Consider the following 19,129-nt stretch of genomic DNA (forward strand, 5'->3'; position numbering starts at 1 on the left):
CCTGTGAAAATTTAGCTGAGTCTGGGTGGGAAATGACCCAGGTTGATCCAAAAAGAAATGAAAACCTGGTTCATCAGGCTAAGACTTTTGCTGTGGCTAGAAAATAGGCAAGAAAAGAGACTTACAGCAGTTCGAGGATATGGTGGGAATCTTCTGGCTTTTCTGTTTTCACAGAGACGGGGGGCTCCTTTCCACCTTCTTTGAAGGGGTCCCTCATTTGGAAATGCAGTAGAAATTAGGTTAATCTTATTTAGGGGTATCGTTTTGTTGGTGAGTTTTGGCCTCTGTCGCCTTCCGTACAGGGAGGGAAATTCTGTGTGTATAGCTCTCTAAGCACGTGTGCATGTGGGCCTCCGCACAGACCGACATTTTGCCTGCAGGAGGTGATGGAATAACCAAATCATCTGATGTTCTGTGATGCAATCCTGCTTGGTTGCATTTTCGTTTCTGTTAAATTGTTTTGATGTGCTGTTCATAAAGAATTCTCTACTGCAGAAGTTTCTGAATAGCTGCCATCTTTCTTTCTTTCTTTCTTTCTTTCTTTCTTTCTTTCTTTCTTTCTTTCTTTCTTTCTTTCTTTTTCCTTCACTTTCTTTCTTTCTTTCTTTCTTTCTCTCTCTCTCTCTCTCTCTCTCTCTCTCTCTCTCTTTCTTTCTCTTTTCCTTCCTTTCTTTCTTTCTTTCTTTCTTTCTTTCTTTCTTTCTTTCTTTCTTTCTTTCTTTCTTTCTTTCTTTCTTTCTTTCTTTCTTTCTTTCTTTCTTTCTTATCCCTGTTTCCCCGTTTTGTTTTCCTAAAAGCAAGCACCTCCAAGGCAACAAAAGAAATCAACCACTCCGCCATCAGCTGTCCAGGGCCAGAAGGTGGGGTCCCTCACGCCACCATCGTCCCCCAAGACTCAGCGAGGTGGACACCGGAGGATTCTCAGTGATGTGACCCACAGCACCGTCTTCGGGGTCCCAGCCAGTAAATCGACACAACTGCTACAGGCAGCAGCTGCGGAAGCCAGCCTCAATAAGTCCAAGTAAGTCTGGGGCTATCCTCTCTTCCTCTTGGGGAGCCCGTGTGAGTCGGAGGACACTGGCATTCATGGGAGGCTTAAGGACTTTACAGTGGACATAAATCCAGGGGAGAACAAAGGAAACGACAGCCGATAACCGAGCCCAGATTTTCTCGTATTCCCTTCCCGTCTTGCCTTACTTTCCCAGCGGCCTCCAAGCTGTTATCCTAGAGACCTGTTGCACTGCAGCTTCCGTAAACCCAAATGGCTGCGGCATTCAATTCACCTGGAGCAGGACAAATTCCTTGTGTGTCCAGTCACACCCTTGGCCAATGAAGAATTTTATTCTATTTCATTCTATTCTTTCCTTATTCCATTCCATTCCACTCCATTCTTTCTTATTCTATTCTATTCTGTTCTATCCTATCCTATCCTATCTTATCCTATCCTATCCTATCCTATCCTATTTATTCTGGCTTCTATCCTATCCTATCCTATCCTATCCTATCCTATCCTATCCTATCCTATCCTATCCTATCCTATCCTATCCTATTTATTCTGGCTTCTATTCTATTCTATTCTATTCTATTCTATTCTATTCTATTCTATTCTATTCTATTCTATTCTATTCTATTCTATTCCATTCCATTCCATTCCATTCCATTCCATTCCATTCCATTCCATTCCATTCCATTCCCTATTCTGTTCTATTTTATATTCTATTCCTCATTCTATTCCTCATTCTATTCCTCATTCTATTCCTTATTCTATTCCATTCCATTCCATTCCATTTCCTTCCTTCCTTATTCTTTCTCTATTTTATTCTGTTCTTCATTCCAGTATCTGTTTTATTCTGTTCTGTCCTATCAGGCACCCCCAACCCTCTGGCTGTGGCCTGCCTGGTGCTGGGCCCTGACCCATTCAGAACCAGCCGTGCAAGTGTCAAGCGAGCATGCGCACCCAGCTCCAGTTGCATTAGCTCTGGGCACACCTGTGCACAAGTGCCCGCCATTCTCGTAAATGGAGTTATACGGCCAGTGGTGGGATTCAGATTTTTTCTACTACCGGTTCTGTGGGTCTGGCTTGGTGGGCATGGCAGGGGAAGGATAAAATCTCCAGTCAGGGATGGTATTTGCCAGTTCTCTGAACTACTCAAAATTTCCACTACCGGTTCTCCAGAACTGGTCAGAACTGGCTGAATACTCACCTCTGCTGCTCACACGGGATCATTCTTGGCTTTCACGCTGCTGCATTTCCGAGGACTGCAGGCAGCTTCCAAATATCTACGGAGATTCTCCGTCATCCAGGCCATGGCTGTCCCAAAAGGGGCTTTTTCAAGAGGCAACTGGACTCCCCTTGGTTTTTCCTCTAAGACGTTTCGCTTGAAAGGACCATGTTGTAGTCTGGAGATAGATGATGTCCTATCCCTCCCTCTCTGTTTTGACATAGGGGGCCTCTTGGGCTCCTCTTTCAAACCAGCGGTCCTCTCTGTCCAAAATGTGGACTTGGTTGTCTTCAAAAGAAGGGCTGTTGTCTTTTAAATGCAGAGGGACTGCTGAATTTATTCCCCGATGGGTTTGTTCTTCTTCTTTTTAGAATTTTTCCCCTCACCCCCGGGTGTATCATGATTCATATTCTCCAATGGGACACATCCATAGCTAAGAGTCATCAATCACGCAGTTAGATGTTTGCCCGGCAGAAACTTCAATCACTGAGTTACTATCTTTGAAAACATTTATGGAATGCACGTTCAATTTGAAAGCTGCCGCACTTCTGCTCCCTCCCTTTCTGTTAAAAAACACCATAGAAATATTTTAGGAGTTGACCCAATCAGCCACGGAACCCGCCTTCCTAACTCTTGGACTTCTTTGGGCTGTCCCTCTTGTAGGTCTGCCTCGACTACCCCTTCGGGGTCTCCGAAGACCTCTCAGCAAAATGTCTACAACCCACCCGATGTCTCTACTTGGAATCCTTTTGACGACGACAACTTCTCCAAGCTGACGGCAGAGGAGCTGCTGAATAAGGACTTTGCAAAACTGAGCGATGGTGAGTTTGGAGGTCGGTGCAGAAGCTGGACCAGAGATGGTGTTGTGGTTCGCCGGCAGCCGGCAGAGGTATCAGACAGTGAGGACGAAAGGGAACCGGTCAGGGAGTCTGGAGAGGACTTGGACAGGGGTCCTGCATCCGATGCAGCGATGGGGCCAGGACCACCTGGGAATGGGGTGCTGCCTCCGGAGCCTCTGGAGTCTGGTAGCAGCGAGGCAGAAGAACAAGGGGAGCCTGTTCCCAGTGCACGTGTGCGCAGAGCTGCCGGAAGGCGAGAGCAGCTGAGACAAAAGAGGCGACTTGGGAGTAAGGCTGGGAGGTGATTGCCCCTCCCATAAGGGATACAAGTCAGCCCTCAATGACGAAGAGCTTTGCAGGAAGCAAAGCAGTTCAGTAACTCTGTACTCTGGGCGTGTTTTGCTGGGATTTTGGGTTGCTTTATTTTAGCCTTAATTGGACTTCTGTTTCGTGGCAGCATTCGACAGCACTGAAAAGAGGTTTTACTTTCAAATTCAGTTGGTGTTTGATTAAGTTTGACAAAGTTTGGGGTCAGGACAGTTGGCAGCTTAAAGACGGCAGGCGAGGTGACACCTTTTTACTGGCTCTTAGTTCACCACTTTGTTTCCACTGCCCCAGTTTTTCCTACCTGGCGCTCACCAAAGCGTCCCTCTGGGTCTCCATGTTCCTCCGATGGAGAAAGAGAAGGAGGGAGGAGCGTGTGTTCCTGCGGGACGTCCCTTGCAGAGCTCCGCTTGCTCCTTCCGTAACTCCTTCTCTGGCATCTGGCTCCCTTCTGGGCCTCCTGAAACTTCTTCATCTGGCTCAGCCAGGAGGGGGACACAATGTGTGTGGGGGGGTAGAACTCAGTTTCATTGCATCGTGGTTGTGTTTAACCTCGGGGGGCGGGATAGGCGTGGCCAGGGTGGGCCAGTACTTCTGCTCTACTTCCTGTGCTTAATTGGGGTAACTGCCGAAATCCTGACAGCTTCACTGTTTCCTGGCTGGCCCCGTGGGCCGCATTTAAGCAATCCATGGACCAGATCCGGCCCACAGGCCTTGAGTTCGACACCTTCCCTGGCATACAACAAGCAGTCAGTAGCTGGCAGCCGCTTTTAGCGTGGGCTGCCCGCCCTTGGCACTTCCTTTTTGCTTTCCTCCGCCTTCCCTCTCTGGAACGCTCGCACAGAATTCCTGCGGGTTGTCCTGTTCTCTCCGTCCCTCGTCTCCACGTCGTTGTACCCACCTGCAAGTGGCGGGTACCATTTAACGACCGGTCCCTTTGAATTCCAGGTAAGCCTCCTGAGAAACTTGACAGCTCAACGGAGAACCTGATCCCAGGTTTTCAGGCCGCTCCTTCCGCAGCGCAGCCGGACGCATTCGGCTCTTCTCCTCTTGCACCCATATCAGGTACGTTGTGGGGCAGCCAGAAAGGATTGGAGACTCATCATTGGTTTGGGTCTGTCGGGCTGAGCACAACTTAAGAACTGTGCCATTCGGTGAAAGAAGGTGGCAGGAGAAATAAGCTTTCATAGATCTCCAAGGCCCGTTGACATGACTTTGCTGTAATTGGTCCTATCTCACCATGCTGGCCAAAAATGATGTGAACTGCAGTCCCGTCACTGCAGATGCCAGCTGGGGAAAGGCGGATATTGAATCCGTGGCTTTCCAGATGTTGCTGCACAGCTCCCCCTAGCCTAAGCCAACCTAGTTAATGAATAAAATACTGGGAGGTCTGTCTTGTTGGCATGTAGGAGGCGCCCAAGTTTTCCCCATCTTGAGCTAGACCAAGAAAGTGAAACGCGATGGATTGATCTCTGTTGCGAGATGCAACGTTACCAATTAAAAGATCAACCATGTGCCAACTTTCAGATCCACGGAGAAGAATTGTGAGATGTGCTTGGCCACACATTTTGCAACATGACAGCCATCTAGTGCCCCAGCGGTGGGTACTAGGGGAACATTCGCTCAGGGGTGTCCAACCTTGGCAACTGTAAGAATTGTGGACTTCAACTCCCAGAATTCCACCAGCTGATGTCCACAAGTCTCAAAATTGGTCAAAGTTAGATGCCCCGTTTTAGCTCAGGGGTCTCCAACCTTGGCAACTTTAAGTCTTGTGGATTCTGGGAGTTGAAGTCCGCAAGTCTTAAAGTTGCCAAGGTTGGAGATCCCTCTAATTTAGCTAACACAGGAGATAGCAGCTGATTCTTGAGAGAGTGGACGGACAGACGGACAGAATGTCATTTTGCTTCTATACAAGTCAGAACTCTGGATTTTAAGAACTCTCTAAACTCCTGAGATACTGATCATTTTAGGCGTGCCTCTTCCCTGTGTCTTCCTAGCTTCCTTCTGAGGCCGGTGCGCTTGTTATCATGCTGTCAATCCAAAAGGAAAGGTTACTGTGACCCGGCCTGGCACCCTTCGTGCTCTCGGTCTCTTTCAGCTCCTCCTGTGCTTTCTTTTGTGGGTATATTGTATGTGTTGAGATGATACACTTCAATGAAGTTAATTTGGGCTAATGTAAAGAATGTTTCTCTTTGCGTGGGTGCTACACCCTCATTCTCCACAGGTGTGATGCAGCTTTCTTTTGCTTTTTTATGTCAATCCATTTGGATATCTAGAAATCTTTAAAAAATCTAGACACATATATATAGTGACTCCTATATTAATCCTGGATGATGCAAAATGTTGAGATGAGAAGCCGAGTCTTATTTTGTGGATTATGAAAATACTTGCACAAATGATAGTTTAAGCTATCTAGGGAAAAAGGATATTAGAAAGGCCTTGAACAAATCCAGTTTTTCTCTGCTATCTTCTATTTTTCTTGACTCCTTCCTTCCTTCCTTCCTTCCTTCCTTCCTTCCTTCCTTCCTTCCTTCCTTCCTTCCTTCCTTCCTTCCTTCCTTCCTTCCTTCCTTCCTTCCAGCTGAAAAAACAAAGGATATTCTGGATACCAGCCCTCCACTTCTGGCTGTTCCTGACCCTTTCATTCCTCTTCCACTGTCAGATACACCAGGTAACTATGATTTATGTGATCAAGGTGACATAGCAATTATGCCCATTAAAAGGTAATGCCACTGGGCAAGGGGGCAAAAGTAACAGAGCCCTCTTGGTGGCATAGTTTTGGAAAAGCATCCTTCTCAAAGTTCATCCTGTTTGCCGGTCAATAGAGACTGGACGTTCTGTTTTTAATTTTATCAATTTCTTTCTATATAATCTGTTTGCACGACCATCTTCCATCTATGTTTGACACTGATAAGATTTAGGGTTGTTTAAATAGTATTGTCATATTTTAAGATAGGCTACTTTATTATCCATAACATTTTTATTTCTTATTTACTTATTTAAAACATTTATATAGTCACCCGTCTTACCTAGAACCCTGAGCAGTTCCCAATGAAAAATTAAAATAATATTCAATGATAAAACAACACAACGTCATATTAAATCCCTTCGCCCTATGCCATGCTGTGTCTTCGCTGCTTTTTGGAAAGCTCAGAGGGCAGAGCCCTGCCAGTCAGTCACCCAAGGCAAAAAGCATTTCGCAGGGCAGGTACTTTCACAAAAAGACAGGTGTCTTAGATCCTGTGCAATGGCTAAATTTAAGAGAAGGGATTAGGAGCATCCTATCCCAAGGTCTTGGGGAAGGCAATGGTAGGTTAATCTCCAAGCCTATTTAAATAGCAGCCTATTTATTTATTTTATTTATTGTATGACACATTCACATCAGATTTCGGTAAAAGGGAACATGGGCTAAAATACAAAACCGTGAATATACGGTCTGAAATCTTAACAGGCAGATTGCAAGTTGCAAATTAAATTTTCTACTTCATTTGTCACCGCCAGGAAATTAGTGAAATCTCCATTATAGGCTCTATTTTAACTGTCATTATGTATGTTGGGTAGTTTGTTTTTTGGCCGCACAATCACAATTTGGTGATGCTATTTTGTCCCACTTGTTGAAGGCATTGACACATCCACCATGGCTAGTGTGAATTCGATTCAGAGTTGTCCATATCACAGGGGGCTGGTCAAACCCAGGGTTTTGTTCTGGATTTTCAAAATAAGAAGCTGTTTCGGTGTTTCTTGAAGATGCCCAAAGTGGGAAGGAGGAAGATGTGTGTACTTGTGCAGTCGTGATCAGCTTTTTCAGTCCCAAAAGTTAATGTCCAAAGGTTTTTTAGAGGCGTTTTTGTGAATGTTTAGCTGAATTTTGAGAGGTCCTTGGTACTATTTTTGCAAATTCTGGATACCTTTTACGTTTCAATACCGGTGGCTGGTTGAAGGGCCTGTTCAAAATTTGCACCAGGCACATCTCCTGAGATCTTGGAGACCACTGAGTAACATTTTCAAAGCTTTTGTGTCTCCATGAGTAGACTCGCTGCTGTCTGTCCAAGACTGGCAAAATTGGGGATCTCAGCTCTCCCAGATATGTGATTTGATTGGATTCTGATGAGATCGTTTCTCCTCCCCAGCTGAAGTCCAAAGAAAAGGACTCTGCTGCGGTGTGTGTGTTTGCTGGGTTAGCTGCCCTTTGCTTTATTTTTTTTTTTAAAATCTTCCGTAGTTGCAGAACGAGTAATCTAGTTTGAAATGTGGGTTTTTATGCAAAGTGTTTTGGTGCATCTTGTTTCTAAGTGAACCAAATAGCTGAAGACCTGCTGAATGAATTGCATCTTGACATAGTCTCTCTCTCTCTCTCTCTCCCCCAATTTCTCTCTGTCTCTGTGTATCTCTCTCTCTCTCTTTCCTCTATTCTCTCCCCCCCAATTCTCCCTTCTCTGAGCATTTATGTTTATGGATTGTTTACGTACTTTAATCTTTTGCTGGGGCATGTTGATAGCACAGAGTAGCTATAAAACAGTGGTGAGAGTGATATTTCAACAGCCTATCAGATGCTTCTCCAACAGCACAAAAAATACTGAAATCAACCCCCCTTTCTCCTGCTTTGAAGTGTTGGGTGAAGGCATTGGTGGCCACTACAGATGAGCGGGCCGGGAACAACTCCGTGTGAGCGCTCACTTGGCTTCATTTTGGCTGTACCTTTGATCTGTTCAGCTGGTAGAAGTGGGCAAAGCCCTCAGGGATTATGTTCCCGCTGAGCCCCCTTGGCTCCTGCGACCTTACGTAACAGGAACTAAACGGTTGACACGTAGATACTCCCCAGGCAGGTGAAGTTACCTCTAGGAGCTTGTTGAACAAGTACAGCTAGGAAGGTGCATTCTTCCTATAGTCACCTATTCTTCGAAGCACCTGAAGGCAAGATACGAAGCAACGGGGGGGGGGGGAAGCTACTCGAGGAGAGAAGCAACTTAGACCTAAGGAGAAACTTCCTAGTAGTGGGAACAATTCATCAGCGGGGATATCTTGCTTCCGGAAGTTGTAAATGCTCCAACACTGGAGATTTTAAAGGAGAGATGGGACAGTCATATGTCTGAAATGGTTGTAGGGTCTCCTGCTTAAGCCGAGGGTTAGATTGCAGGACCTCCAAGGTCCCTTCCACCAGCCCCTTCTGTGTTACTCTGTTCTATTTCCAAATATGAAAATTAATGCTCAGACCGCGGTTATGTAGATGGGGGGGGCCTAGCATGGAACGCCGTAACGACACAGCAGGCTTATTTGACTCTCTGGTTTGTTGAATTACTTGAAACCTCTTCAGTGCAACGAGGAAATTCCAAGCCAGAGACCTTCCGCCTGATTCACGGGAAACCAGTTTTTCACCCGTTCTGGCGTGACCGACCCCGTCTTCCCGAGGGCAGGCTGAAGACGTCGGTCTCAGCCATGACACGTCCTCAGCCCTTCTCTCCTAACCAAAGGTTTCCCTTTTATTTTCTGAAAGTTCTAAAATGTATGAAATTCAGGTTTCCATAGGATGCGGAGGGGCCAGTTCTCATCCAGCTTCTGGATACGTCGAGATTACATTTGACAGGCGTGGCCCCAGTGGGCCCCAAGGGGTGAAGAGAGCTGCTTTGCTCTACAAGCCCTGCATTTCAGGCCACTGCAGGAAAGAAACCTTTTTGGAAGTGAGATTTTTGGGGGGATTCCTTCTCCCTTCCTATCATTCAAAGACACACAGACACACACACACAAACACACACACACACACACCAACAACAACAACCCTCTGCCTACCAACCGCCAATGGGGCTGAGTGAGCCGATTGAATTCAGCACCAGCACTGGGGAGCATTTGATCTTCGAGAGCATTCTGGAAAAAAGACCGTCTTCGTGTTCAGATCCTTGTTGATGCTGCTTTTATTTTGGGAGGTGGGTTTTAGGTTGATTAAAGCTTGCTTTTCTCCCAATTTTTCACAACCTCAGCAAATGCAGCCGGCAGAAATTTGCCCGCAGCTGCTTGGAGAGTCTTCACAGATCCCAGTTAATTGTAGCCCTTCAAGGCAGCTCGATTTGCATAATTAACGATGCATTTGAGCTCAAGGCAACAAAAGATAAAGATTTCTTGTCAGCTCAGGGGGCGTGTTAACAAAGGTCACCAGTGGAGGAATCCAGTCGCGCATCTGTAACTTGTCAGTAGGGAAAATAACGAAGAGCAGCAGCTCAGGAAATTCAGTCATAGCTGCTGCACCTGCTTCCATTGCAATTCAGTTCCATCCCTCTGGAAGCTCTACATCCGTTGGGGGTGGGGTGGGGGGTGATGACAGGCCGGACCTTGTAATCCATGGAACCAGCAGCTCTGAAATATCTCCTGGCCCATGTGAGGCGTGGCAAGAAGAATAGAATAGAGTAGAATATTCTTTTATCGGCCAGATGTGATTGGACACCCCAGGAATTTGTCTTGGTGCAAATGTTCTCAGTGTACATAAAAGAAAAGATCCATTCATCAAGAGTCAAGAATCATCAGGGACAACATTTAATAATAGTCAGAGGGTTCAATAAGAATAGAATAGAATAGAATAGAATAGAATAGAATAGAATAGAATTCTTTTATTGGCCAAGTGTGATTGGACACCCAAGGAATTTGTCTTGGTGCAAATGCTCTCAGTGTACATAAAAAAGAAAAGAGACATTCGTCAAGAGTCAAGAATCATCAGGGACAACATTTAATAATAGTCAAAGGGTTCAATAAGAATAGAATAGAATAGAATAGAATAGAATTCAATTCTTTCTTGGCCAAGTGTGATTGGACACACAAGGAATTTGTCTTGGTGCAAATGCTCTCAGTGGACATAAAAGAAAAGATACGTTCGTCAAGAGCCAAGAATCATCAGGTGCAACACTTAAAGATAGTCAAAGGCTGCAATAAGCAATCAAATCATACCAGGAAACAGTCAGTATAAATCGTAAAGATACGAGCGACAAAGTTACCGTCATACAATCACAAGTGGGAGGGGATGGGTGATAAGGAGGGATGAGAAGATTAATAGTGATAGTAGTGCAGACTTTGTAAATAGTGAACAGTATTGAAGGAATTATTTGCTTAGCAGAGTGATGGCCTTCGGGGAAAAAAACTGTTCTACTGAACAGTTTGACTGTATCCCGCTGAATATACAGGCAGTCCTCACTAACCTCAACTGGCCTGGCTCCTCCATTGCTAAGCGCAACAGTCACTAAGTGGAAAACCATGTGGCCACAACAGGCTTATGACCTCACTTCCATTTTGGGATTTGGGGCCATTGTTAATCATCCCACGGCTGCAGCTTGGTATTCTATTTCTCCATTATCTCAGCTTCCTGCAAGCCCATTGCCTTCAGTGCGAGGACAGGGTCTCAGAGGGAGTTGTTTTCTTTTAACACCACCATCACTTTATAAACCGTTGCTAATCAAGCGGTTGGTGAGTGAGGTGCCCCTAGGGTCTCAGGTAGTTATGTTGTCTATAGTTGGTCTTCTGGATGCCTTCCCCTCAACCGGGCCAGGTGTTATAAAACGTTTGTCTCTGCAGTCGTGCAGCCTGGCCACTTTCCAAAGGTTTTTCCCTCTAAGCAAGACATACGGGCGTGCCCACTGGGGCTTGTGGTGAGTTTGCCTTGGTGTTTTGGGAATGCCTTGAAGTTTCTTCTGCTCTGCTCGTATCTGGCATTTGAGCCTCAACTTGCCAATGCTGGAGTTGACTGTGGAGCAGGGAGCAGGAAGTGGCGCATGCATAACGTCAGTTATTCCCATTTCTTGCAAGTGTTTTTCTTCTCTCTCTATCTGTGAATCTACTGAAGCTGTTGTGGCCCGTTGGCAGCCGAATCAGAGGAGGAAGAGGAAGCGGTGAGGCAACCTGGAAGCTCTGAGGGGGAAGAGGGAATAGAGCTGGCAGAGAGAGAGAGACAGAGACAGAGACAGAGCCTAGGCTGTCCATCAGCCCTTAGATGGAGAGTCAACTGCCCCCAGGTCTAGAGATGGCTGATGAGGAAGAGGAGGAACAGCTGCATCCAGTGCCTGACACACGGAGGCACAGAAGGCAGAGGAGAGGAGAGCTGTGGAAATCTATGGGCCGGTCCTTGGGACAGAAGAGCCACCGCTGCTAGCAAAGCCCCTCCCGAGCTCTGGGGATCAAAGGCAGGGGAGGGAGAGGAATAGATGTGGCAGACCACTATTCTTCTTCTGGCCTGATGGACTTGTTAGCCTGCGGTGAGAGAGAAACGCTTTGCTGGGGCTGCCGGCATTCCTAATCAAAGGAATATTTTGAGTTCACTTCAGAGGGTTGGTCATGTTTGGGGGGCCAGGTCAGCCCAGAATCAAGCAGGTGGCTCTTACGCTCCCCACAGGCTGGATTCCAGGCTCCTTGTTAGCGGTTATCAAAAAATAAAGCCAGACGTTTCCCCAGACTTGAAAATTTTAATAGTCTCTCTCAGTATTTCCCAACAAGAGCGGCTAGATGGGGAATTCTGGGAGTTGAAGTCCACGCACACCTTAAATTGGGCTGAGGTTGAGAAACTGGGTTCCGTCTTCCTCTTCCCTTGCATGTGTGTCACTCAAAGCAGCTTACGGTATTTCAGGTCAATGCGTTTTAAAGGCAAAACCGGAAAAGGCTCACAAAAGCTACGAAGCGAGCAGAGACCAGGGATTACAAATGGCACCCAAACTCCGGTTGGGCCAAAGGGATTCCAGGTTCAAAAATGAAACTTCCAAGAGTGTTCTCCACCGGCCGGGCAGTGGCCATTGCGCAGGAGAACCTTCCGGATGATTTTTTCTTTTTTCAAATTTAGCTTCACCGACTCGGAGGCCTGCATGAAACCCTTGCTTTGTTCAGCGCTGGTTGTAAAATGAGGTCTTTTAACCTGCAGCTCTGCGTTCTTAACGAAGCTGCCTGGAAGCTGATTTATAGCCACCTGAGATGGTACTGAAAAAATAAACACCAGACCTTCCAGTGCCTCCTTCTCTGTATTTTCCGTGCTCGCTGGTCTCTCTTGTTAGATGCCCTGTAAGGGATGGGGTGGAATTCCATTTAGCATCCCGCATAGGCAATTTATAATCTGTCTTTTTCAAATTCCCAACGGTGTCCAAAAAACACCCCCAGGACTAAATGGAGCAGATGATAAGAGAGTCGATTCACGTTCAGTTTGGCCTTGTTTGGGAGCACAGCGGTACCTCAGAACTTGGCTGCTTCAAAGCTGATTAAATTTGGCATCTGATGCATTTTGAGGCGAAAATGTTGTCCCGGTGCTTGCTGTTTGTTTAGTACTCGACGTGCTGGGATAGGAAAAGAGGGATGGACGTGGGGAATGGACAGGAAGTTGGCCATTCTGGGAAAAGGACTGACATAGGAAAAGGGACAGACCGGAAGTTCTTCCCAGCTGAAAAAAAGATCATGACGTAAATTATGTGGTTTATTTGGGATTCATCGTTTTTAGTACTTGTCACACATCCCAGAACCAATTTAACACCAAGCTACCATTGTACATTTAAACACATTTTATCCCATTCTCACTGGCCAATTAGATGCCTTAGTTTAAGGGTCCCAGAACATTCTGGAAGATGAATAACGATAGGCAACATTTTGGGGAGAGTTGACTAGTTGGAAATGCCTTCCTCAAACTTCTCAAAAATGGCACCTTCCAGAGATCTCGGACCAACTCTCTTCGTTCCAAGCCATCATTAGCCACAAGTTCATCTAAAGGCAAATATACATGTCTCAGAATAACGTTGTAGGATCCAACATGGGTCGGTCAATGGGACCAGAGGTTTCGTCTTCAGAAGTTTTGGATTCATGCTGGAGTCCATCTTCAGGAAACCTCTCTCTAGCTTAGAGAGAAGTTTAGACCAGGGGTCTCCAAACTTGGCAACTTTAAGACTCGTGGACTTCAACTCCCAGAATTCTGGGAGATGAAGTCCACGAGTCTTAAAGTTGGCAAGTTTGGAGACCCCCTGGGTTACACTGACCCATATTGGATCCTAAAACAAGTTCATCTACCTGGAGGACTCTGGGTTATCAGAATGTGGTCTCTTGTCTTTTTTTCTAAATAAATGTTTGTGTTTCCCACTGGGCAGTGGACTTAATCCAGAGGAAATTAGACTTAACTAAAAGATGCCTGCCTTGATATTTAAATCAATACATCAGCTTGCTGGTTTCACTGTAGACCTTGCATTACTCAGCTCGGTCACATCATCAGTGTGAGAAGAGAGTGTCTACTAGGCCACACAAGAAGGATCATCATGCCAGCACTGAAGATCTGACCTAGTTGGTTGAATGCAATGTCTGCAAGAAAACTACCAAGCTGAGAGAGCATGAAGGACCCCTCATTTCAACTCTGAGCTACAACTGTTTTCTTCTGTCAAAATCAATAAATGTTGATAACTGTCTGTGGAGAATCCATCCAGGTCATGGTTGTCCCGAAGGTGTTTTTTCAAGAGGCTGTTCCTTGCAGACAGCTGGACATTTGCATTCTTTCTTAGAAAGCCATTGAGGCCACTTGGAGGCTTATCTATGTCCTCAGGGTCACCTAAGTGGTGCAAATGGGTGTGGAGCCTTCTTGGAACAGTTGAAAGGAACTGTGTCATAGACTGGAATTAGATGATGATGTATCCCTCAGTTGAGACAGGGATGTTCAATTTTAATGTAGATCAGCAAAGCTGCTGAGGAATTCTGGGAATTGAAGGCCACTTTAAGACTTGCCAAGGTCCCAGAATTCCTCAGGCAGAAAGCCTCTTGAGGATTCTATTGAAACCAGGTCCTCTGTCTCAAAATGTGCCTTGCTGTCTTCTAAAGAGATGGCCTCTTTGACCCTTGTTTCAAACCGTGTGTCCTCTGTGTGTCAAATGTGGGCTTTGCTGTCTTCTAAAGAGTGGCCGCTCTTTGAGAGAGAGAGAAATACAACATCATCTTTCTCCAGTCTACAGCACAGTCCTTTCAGCTGTTCCAGGAAGGCTCCACACATCCCTTTGCACTGCTCAGGTGACCCTGAGGACACAGACAACCCTCCAAGCGGCCTCAACGACCCTCTAAAAGGATGCAAATGACCAGCTGTCTGCAAGGGCTATAAACTCTTCCATTCCCCACCATCCAGTCGGAGCCGAAGTGAAATATCTTCCAAAGAAAAAACCAGAAAGTCCAGTTGCCCCTTGAAAGAAAAAAAGAATAAAAAAAGCAAGCACCTTTGGGACAAACGTTGACCAAGTCTACAGGACGTTTCCGGGGTTGCTCGTGCCTTTTGAGCAGCCTCCCTTAATCTGAGCCAGCTTGAGTGACTGTGTTTTCGCTTTACTTCTTTTTTGCCTCTTTCCTCTTTCTTGCTCCTTCCCGCTTCCTCACCAGAAAAACTGATTGAGGGACTCAAATCTCCTGAGCCTCCACTCCTGCTCCCCAATATCCTGCCTCTGGCCGACCCCTTCGGTAGCACCTCCGATGCTATGAATGGTAAAACCTAGAACCCTCTTTGTTGTCTCCTGTCCTGTCCTGCATGTCGGCCTGTGTAAACTGCATGCTCTGCACGCTTGCACCCAGACCCACATACAATCCATCCAAACGGTGGGCACCCCGGGAGATGTGCCTGGGGGGCGGAAAAGGCTGTGCCTCATTCTTTCCCCAAGGAAATCAGGTAAAATCTCGCAAATCCAGGAGGCTCAATGTCTGAAAAAGCAAAACGGCAGGTAGAAAGGTTGGAAATTAAGGCGGTAAACGTTTTTCTGAAAGAATAATATAACCAGGCAAAGCAGCATTGTTAAAAACATTGTAACCCCATGAAAGAAGACGTAGATCAGAGGTCTCCAACCTTGGCCACTGTAAGACTTGTGGACTTCAACTCCCAGAATTCCTAGCTGGCTGAGGAATTCTGGGAGTTGAACTCCACAAAGTGGCCAAGGTTGGAGACCCTGGACTAAAAGACCACCAAGAACCCTTCCAATCCTATTATTCTATGTTCTCGATCAAGGGTCTCCAACCTTGGCCACTTTGTGGACTTCAACTCCCAGAATTCCTCAGCCAGCATAGCTGGTTGGAGAATTCTGGGAGTTGAAGTCCACAAGTCTTAAAGTGGTCCAGTTGGAGACCTCTGGCCTAGTCTGAGGTACCTTTTGAAGATGACCCCAGAACCAAGTGGGGAAAGTCCTTTGTGTGGCTTCCATTCAGCGAAGTCCTGTCCACCCAGTGAAGTTGAACAAGCTCTTTTCTTGGACTGCTGCTTGTCCAGATCACGACACAGGTTGCAGAGGTCCCCACTGTGAGTGTAGTTACCTTCAAGATGTTCGAAACTGCGCATTCTGGAACAGATTAGGCATTGTGCAGATAGGCCCAGGTGGTTGTTGATGGTGCCATCACAATAGCCCTCAGCATTAGCAGTTATATATCACTTTCACTATGGTTTACAGCCCTCTCTAAGCGGTTTACAGAGTCAGCCTCTTGCCCCCAACAATCCAGGACCTCATTTGACCCACCTCGGAAGGAGGGAAGGCTAAGTCAACCTTGAGCCGGTCAGGATCGAACTGCTGGCAGTGGGCAGAGTCAGCCGGCAATTGTGCTTTCTAGCCACCGTGCCACTACGGCTCTTCTCAAAAATTCTGAAACTGGTCCTCTTGAGTCGGGGTCATCGCGGCCCGCTGCTTTCTTTTCTCCTCCTGCCTCTGCTAATCCTGGTTTCTGCTCTCCTTCTTTTGTGCCTTCGGGAAGGAAAAGCTGAGCTCACCGCCGAGAGCCTCATACCGGGCCTCGAAGCGCCTGTGCCCCAGCTCCCATCCTCGCAGGCAGATTCGCTGGCTTCGAGCAGAACAGGTTGGTGAGGCGGCTTGGGCTGGGTCACTCAAGGAATGGAGTGTTCTGACCAAGGCTTATTGAGACGCTAACAAACACAGTCCCAAAACCCCTTTTTTCTTTATTTCAACGGCTGTGAATTTTAGTCATTTATAGCCCATAACGAGTCTCAACAGTTTGTAAATAGCCCCACAAAAGTCTGCCAAAGTCCTTCAGGATAAGTCTGATAAGCACCCACCTTTATCTCCCTGGAAAAGCTGCCAACGACAATTGCCCATTAGCTGAACAAGGCCAAACGGAGCACAAAGTCAACACAGAGCTTCAGAGTTTAAACCGACCCGAACAAACAAAGTTGCTTCCTGCAAAGGATCCTGTCCCTTTGCTCCTCCTTTATGGGAGGGGCCAATCACCTCCAAGCCTAACTCCTTTTGTCTCAACTGTTCTTGCCTTCTGGCAGCTCTGCGCATATGCGCACTGGGAACAGGCTCCCCTTGTTCCTCTGCCTCGCTGCTGCCACACTCTGAAGACTACGGAGTTCAGCACATAACTCCCAGATGGCCCTGGCTCCTTTCTTGGCAGCCTTTTGCTTTAACCTTTAGTCCATCCTAAGTTCTGCTCCTAGAACTAGACCTTTCCTGGCATGCTGGAGCTACAACGGGTGCAGAATATTCGGCTGCTACTATCCCTGGTCTTACATTTGAGCCGATAAATTTCTTAGACTCTGTCCCGAGTTAAGAGGAATTCCAGTCACCCGAAATTAGAACAAGTGCCACTGCTTTTCCCAGCAGGCTGATCTGAAAACCAGAATCCTTTGTCTATATAAACACTTGTGTGTGTGTGTGTGTGTTCGCCTTTAGATGTTTCTGTGGGCTCCTCCTCTCTCTCCACAGGTTTGGGATTTCTCTGACTCGGGGATTGGAGGAAATATTAGTTAGATAATAAGATTTCTTCCCTTAGCTTTGTTTCTGTAACTTGAAATAGCTTATAACTTCCCTGGATGTGTCCAGGGGTGTCTATAGTGGGGTCAAACAAAGAAAGTGGCAGCCACAGGTGTGCACTCAAAGAACAGGGGTCTCCAACTTTGGTAACTCCAACTTTCAACTTTCCCAAGGAGTTGAAGTCCACAAATCTCAAAGTTGCCAAGGTTGGAGACCCCTGACCTAGAACACGAGTGAGGCACTTTAGTCCAGTTCAGGTCATTATTAATTTTTGAAAAATAAAGGAAACCAGTCCCTAGCCGAGGGAGCAGCCATTTCCTTGCTATTCTCCGTGCTGTGTTCTGCTACTCTTTGCTTCTTCTCCTGGTTCCAGATTCAATCACTGTGGATGACTCCTTGCTTGATTGCGCTCTGCTTTCTAACCCTGGCACTGATCTCCTGGACGAGTTTGCTCCTTTAGCGGTTCCATCCCAAACTCACAAAGGTAAAAAAAACAAAACCCCTTTTTAGGGTTTCATTTGAAGGAAGAGACAAAAAACAACAACAACAACGAAGGAAGGTCTGAATCAATCATGGTGGAATGCAGGCATGCGCATGTGAGAATATTCCTCGGTCAGCGATTTCTGCTCAAAGCGTCAGTGGTTCTCTGTCCACCCGAGTGTGGAAATGTGTCTGAACAGTTCCGTTGTAGTAGGCTTTTTACTAAATCAGGTGGGACTGTGCCGGGAGAGCGAACAGTTGTTGATTTCAAAAATTGCTGCCTTTCTACCTTGGATACTCCAGGAGATCTTCCGTGGTTGTTTGAAAGGAGCATCCAAGGCGTCTCCTTTCCTTTCTGTCCAAAGTGCAGAACTCTTTCCGGCCTTGAGAAAGGAGATGTGGTTGCAATAGAACTGATGTAGAAAAAGGCAAAGTTGAAAATGACTTTCTTTTCAAAGTTAGTTTTAATTTCCTGCACTTGAAAGGATTTTTTTTAACAATTTCTGGGACATCCATTCTAACCGAAAAAATGTATGCTTTAGTAGAAGTGTTGTAAAACAAAACTTGTCAGCCCAAACTTGGGAATAGATTTGATCTGGAATTTGAGGGTTTTTTTAAAACAAAAATTCATACTCTCTGTTCCATCATCCATATGAGCTTGGTGCCATCCGAGAGTATCACTTAGAACTTACCTGGTGGGGATGCAGTCCGCAAGCTAAGGGTAGGAAGATGAGAGACACGGCGGAGAAAAAGCCTAAATTCAAGTTAGAAATATTGGCAGGGCCACAGATCTCAGGGACCAGACATAGCTGATCTTCTGTTGGAGCAGAAGGTTTGACCCAAGCTATGAAGGACAATGGTCGTTGACCTGGTCTCTAGCATTTGACTCTCTTTTAAGGACAAACATCCATCCAGACGTGCTAGTATCCACCAAGACTTATGAGAGAGGAATGGCTGTTAGTCTTGCAGAAATCCTGGCACTGGATTAGATTCTTGGAGCTTGTAAAAATACTTTGCATGGAACAAAATCCCTTCCACTTGAAAGGGAAGGGATTGTTAATTTGGATTAACAACCATTCCACTAACCGAAAGATAACTTTGCCCCCTTATACCCACCCACTTCCTCTTCTCCGTGCCGATTTTTTATGGGGTCCCAAATTCATTGAGCCTGTCAGTCAAGAAAGAAGTCCTCAGAATGGCCCGGAACCAACTTTTCTTCCCTCGCCCCCCGCTGATGATGGGGAAGCTAAGAGCTGCAAGCCTTCCGGCCATTCTAACTGGTCCTTCTGACCCATGTCCTTCGTCTCCCTGAGGATTTCCACGGGAGGCACTCAACTTCTCCAAGACACCTGGACAAATATTAATGTCACTTCGCTGTTGGCTATTGCTGGAGTCTTTCTTTGGTTTGAACAGCGTGTCCAAGAAGGGAGCGAACGCTGTTGTTGTCGTTGTGAAAATAGGCACCACAACTGCAATTCTTTAGGCCTCAGGATGGGTCTCGGCTCAAGGGATCCTCGTCCCTGGCGTGTTGTGAGCCTTG

The 19,129-nt window shown here is 46.4% G+C and overlaps 1 protein-coding gene across 1 annotated transcript in view; it reads left to right on the forward strand.

Moving 5' to 3' along the window:
- Nucleotides 1–19,129, forward strand: part of AAK1 (AP2 associated kinase 1) — a 66,369-nt gene that overhangs the window by 35,578 nt on the left and 11,662 nt on the right. The window contains 7 exon segments of the mRNA XM_087938624.1: nt 798–1,021; nt 2,886–3,043; nt 4,334–4,450; nt 5,967–6,056; nt 14,741–14,842; nt 16,091–16,192; nt 17,483–17,593. Coding sequence (XP_087794750.1) covers nt 798–1,021; nt 2,886–3,043; nt 4,334–4,450; nt 5,967–6,056; nt 14,741–14,842; nt 16,091–16,192; nt 17,483–17,593 — 904 coding nt within the window.

This window comes from Pseudonaja textilis, chromosome 9, assembly GCF_049901715.1.
Source record: "Pseudonaja textilis isolate UNSWEBS1 chromosome 9, rPseTex1.2, whole genome shotgun sequence".
In the NCBI taxonomy this organism is placed as follows: domain Eukaryota; kingdom Metazoa; phylum Chordata; class Lepidosauria; order Squamata; family Elapidae; genus Pseudonaja; species Pseudonaja textilis.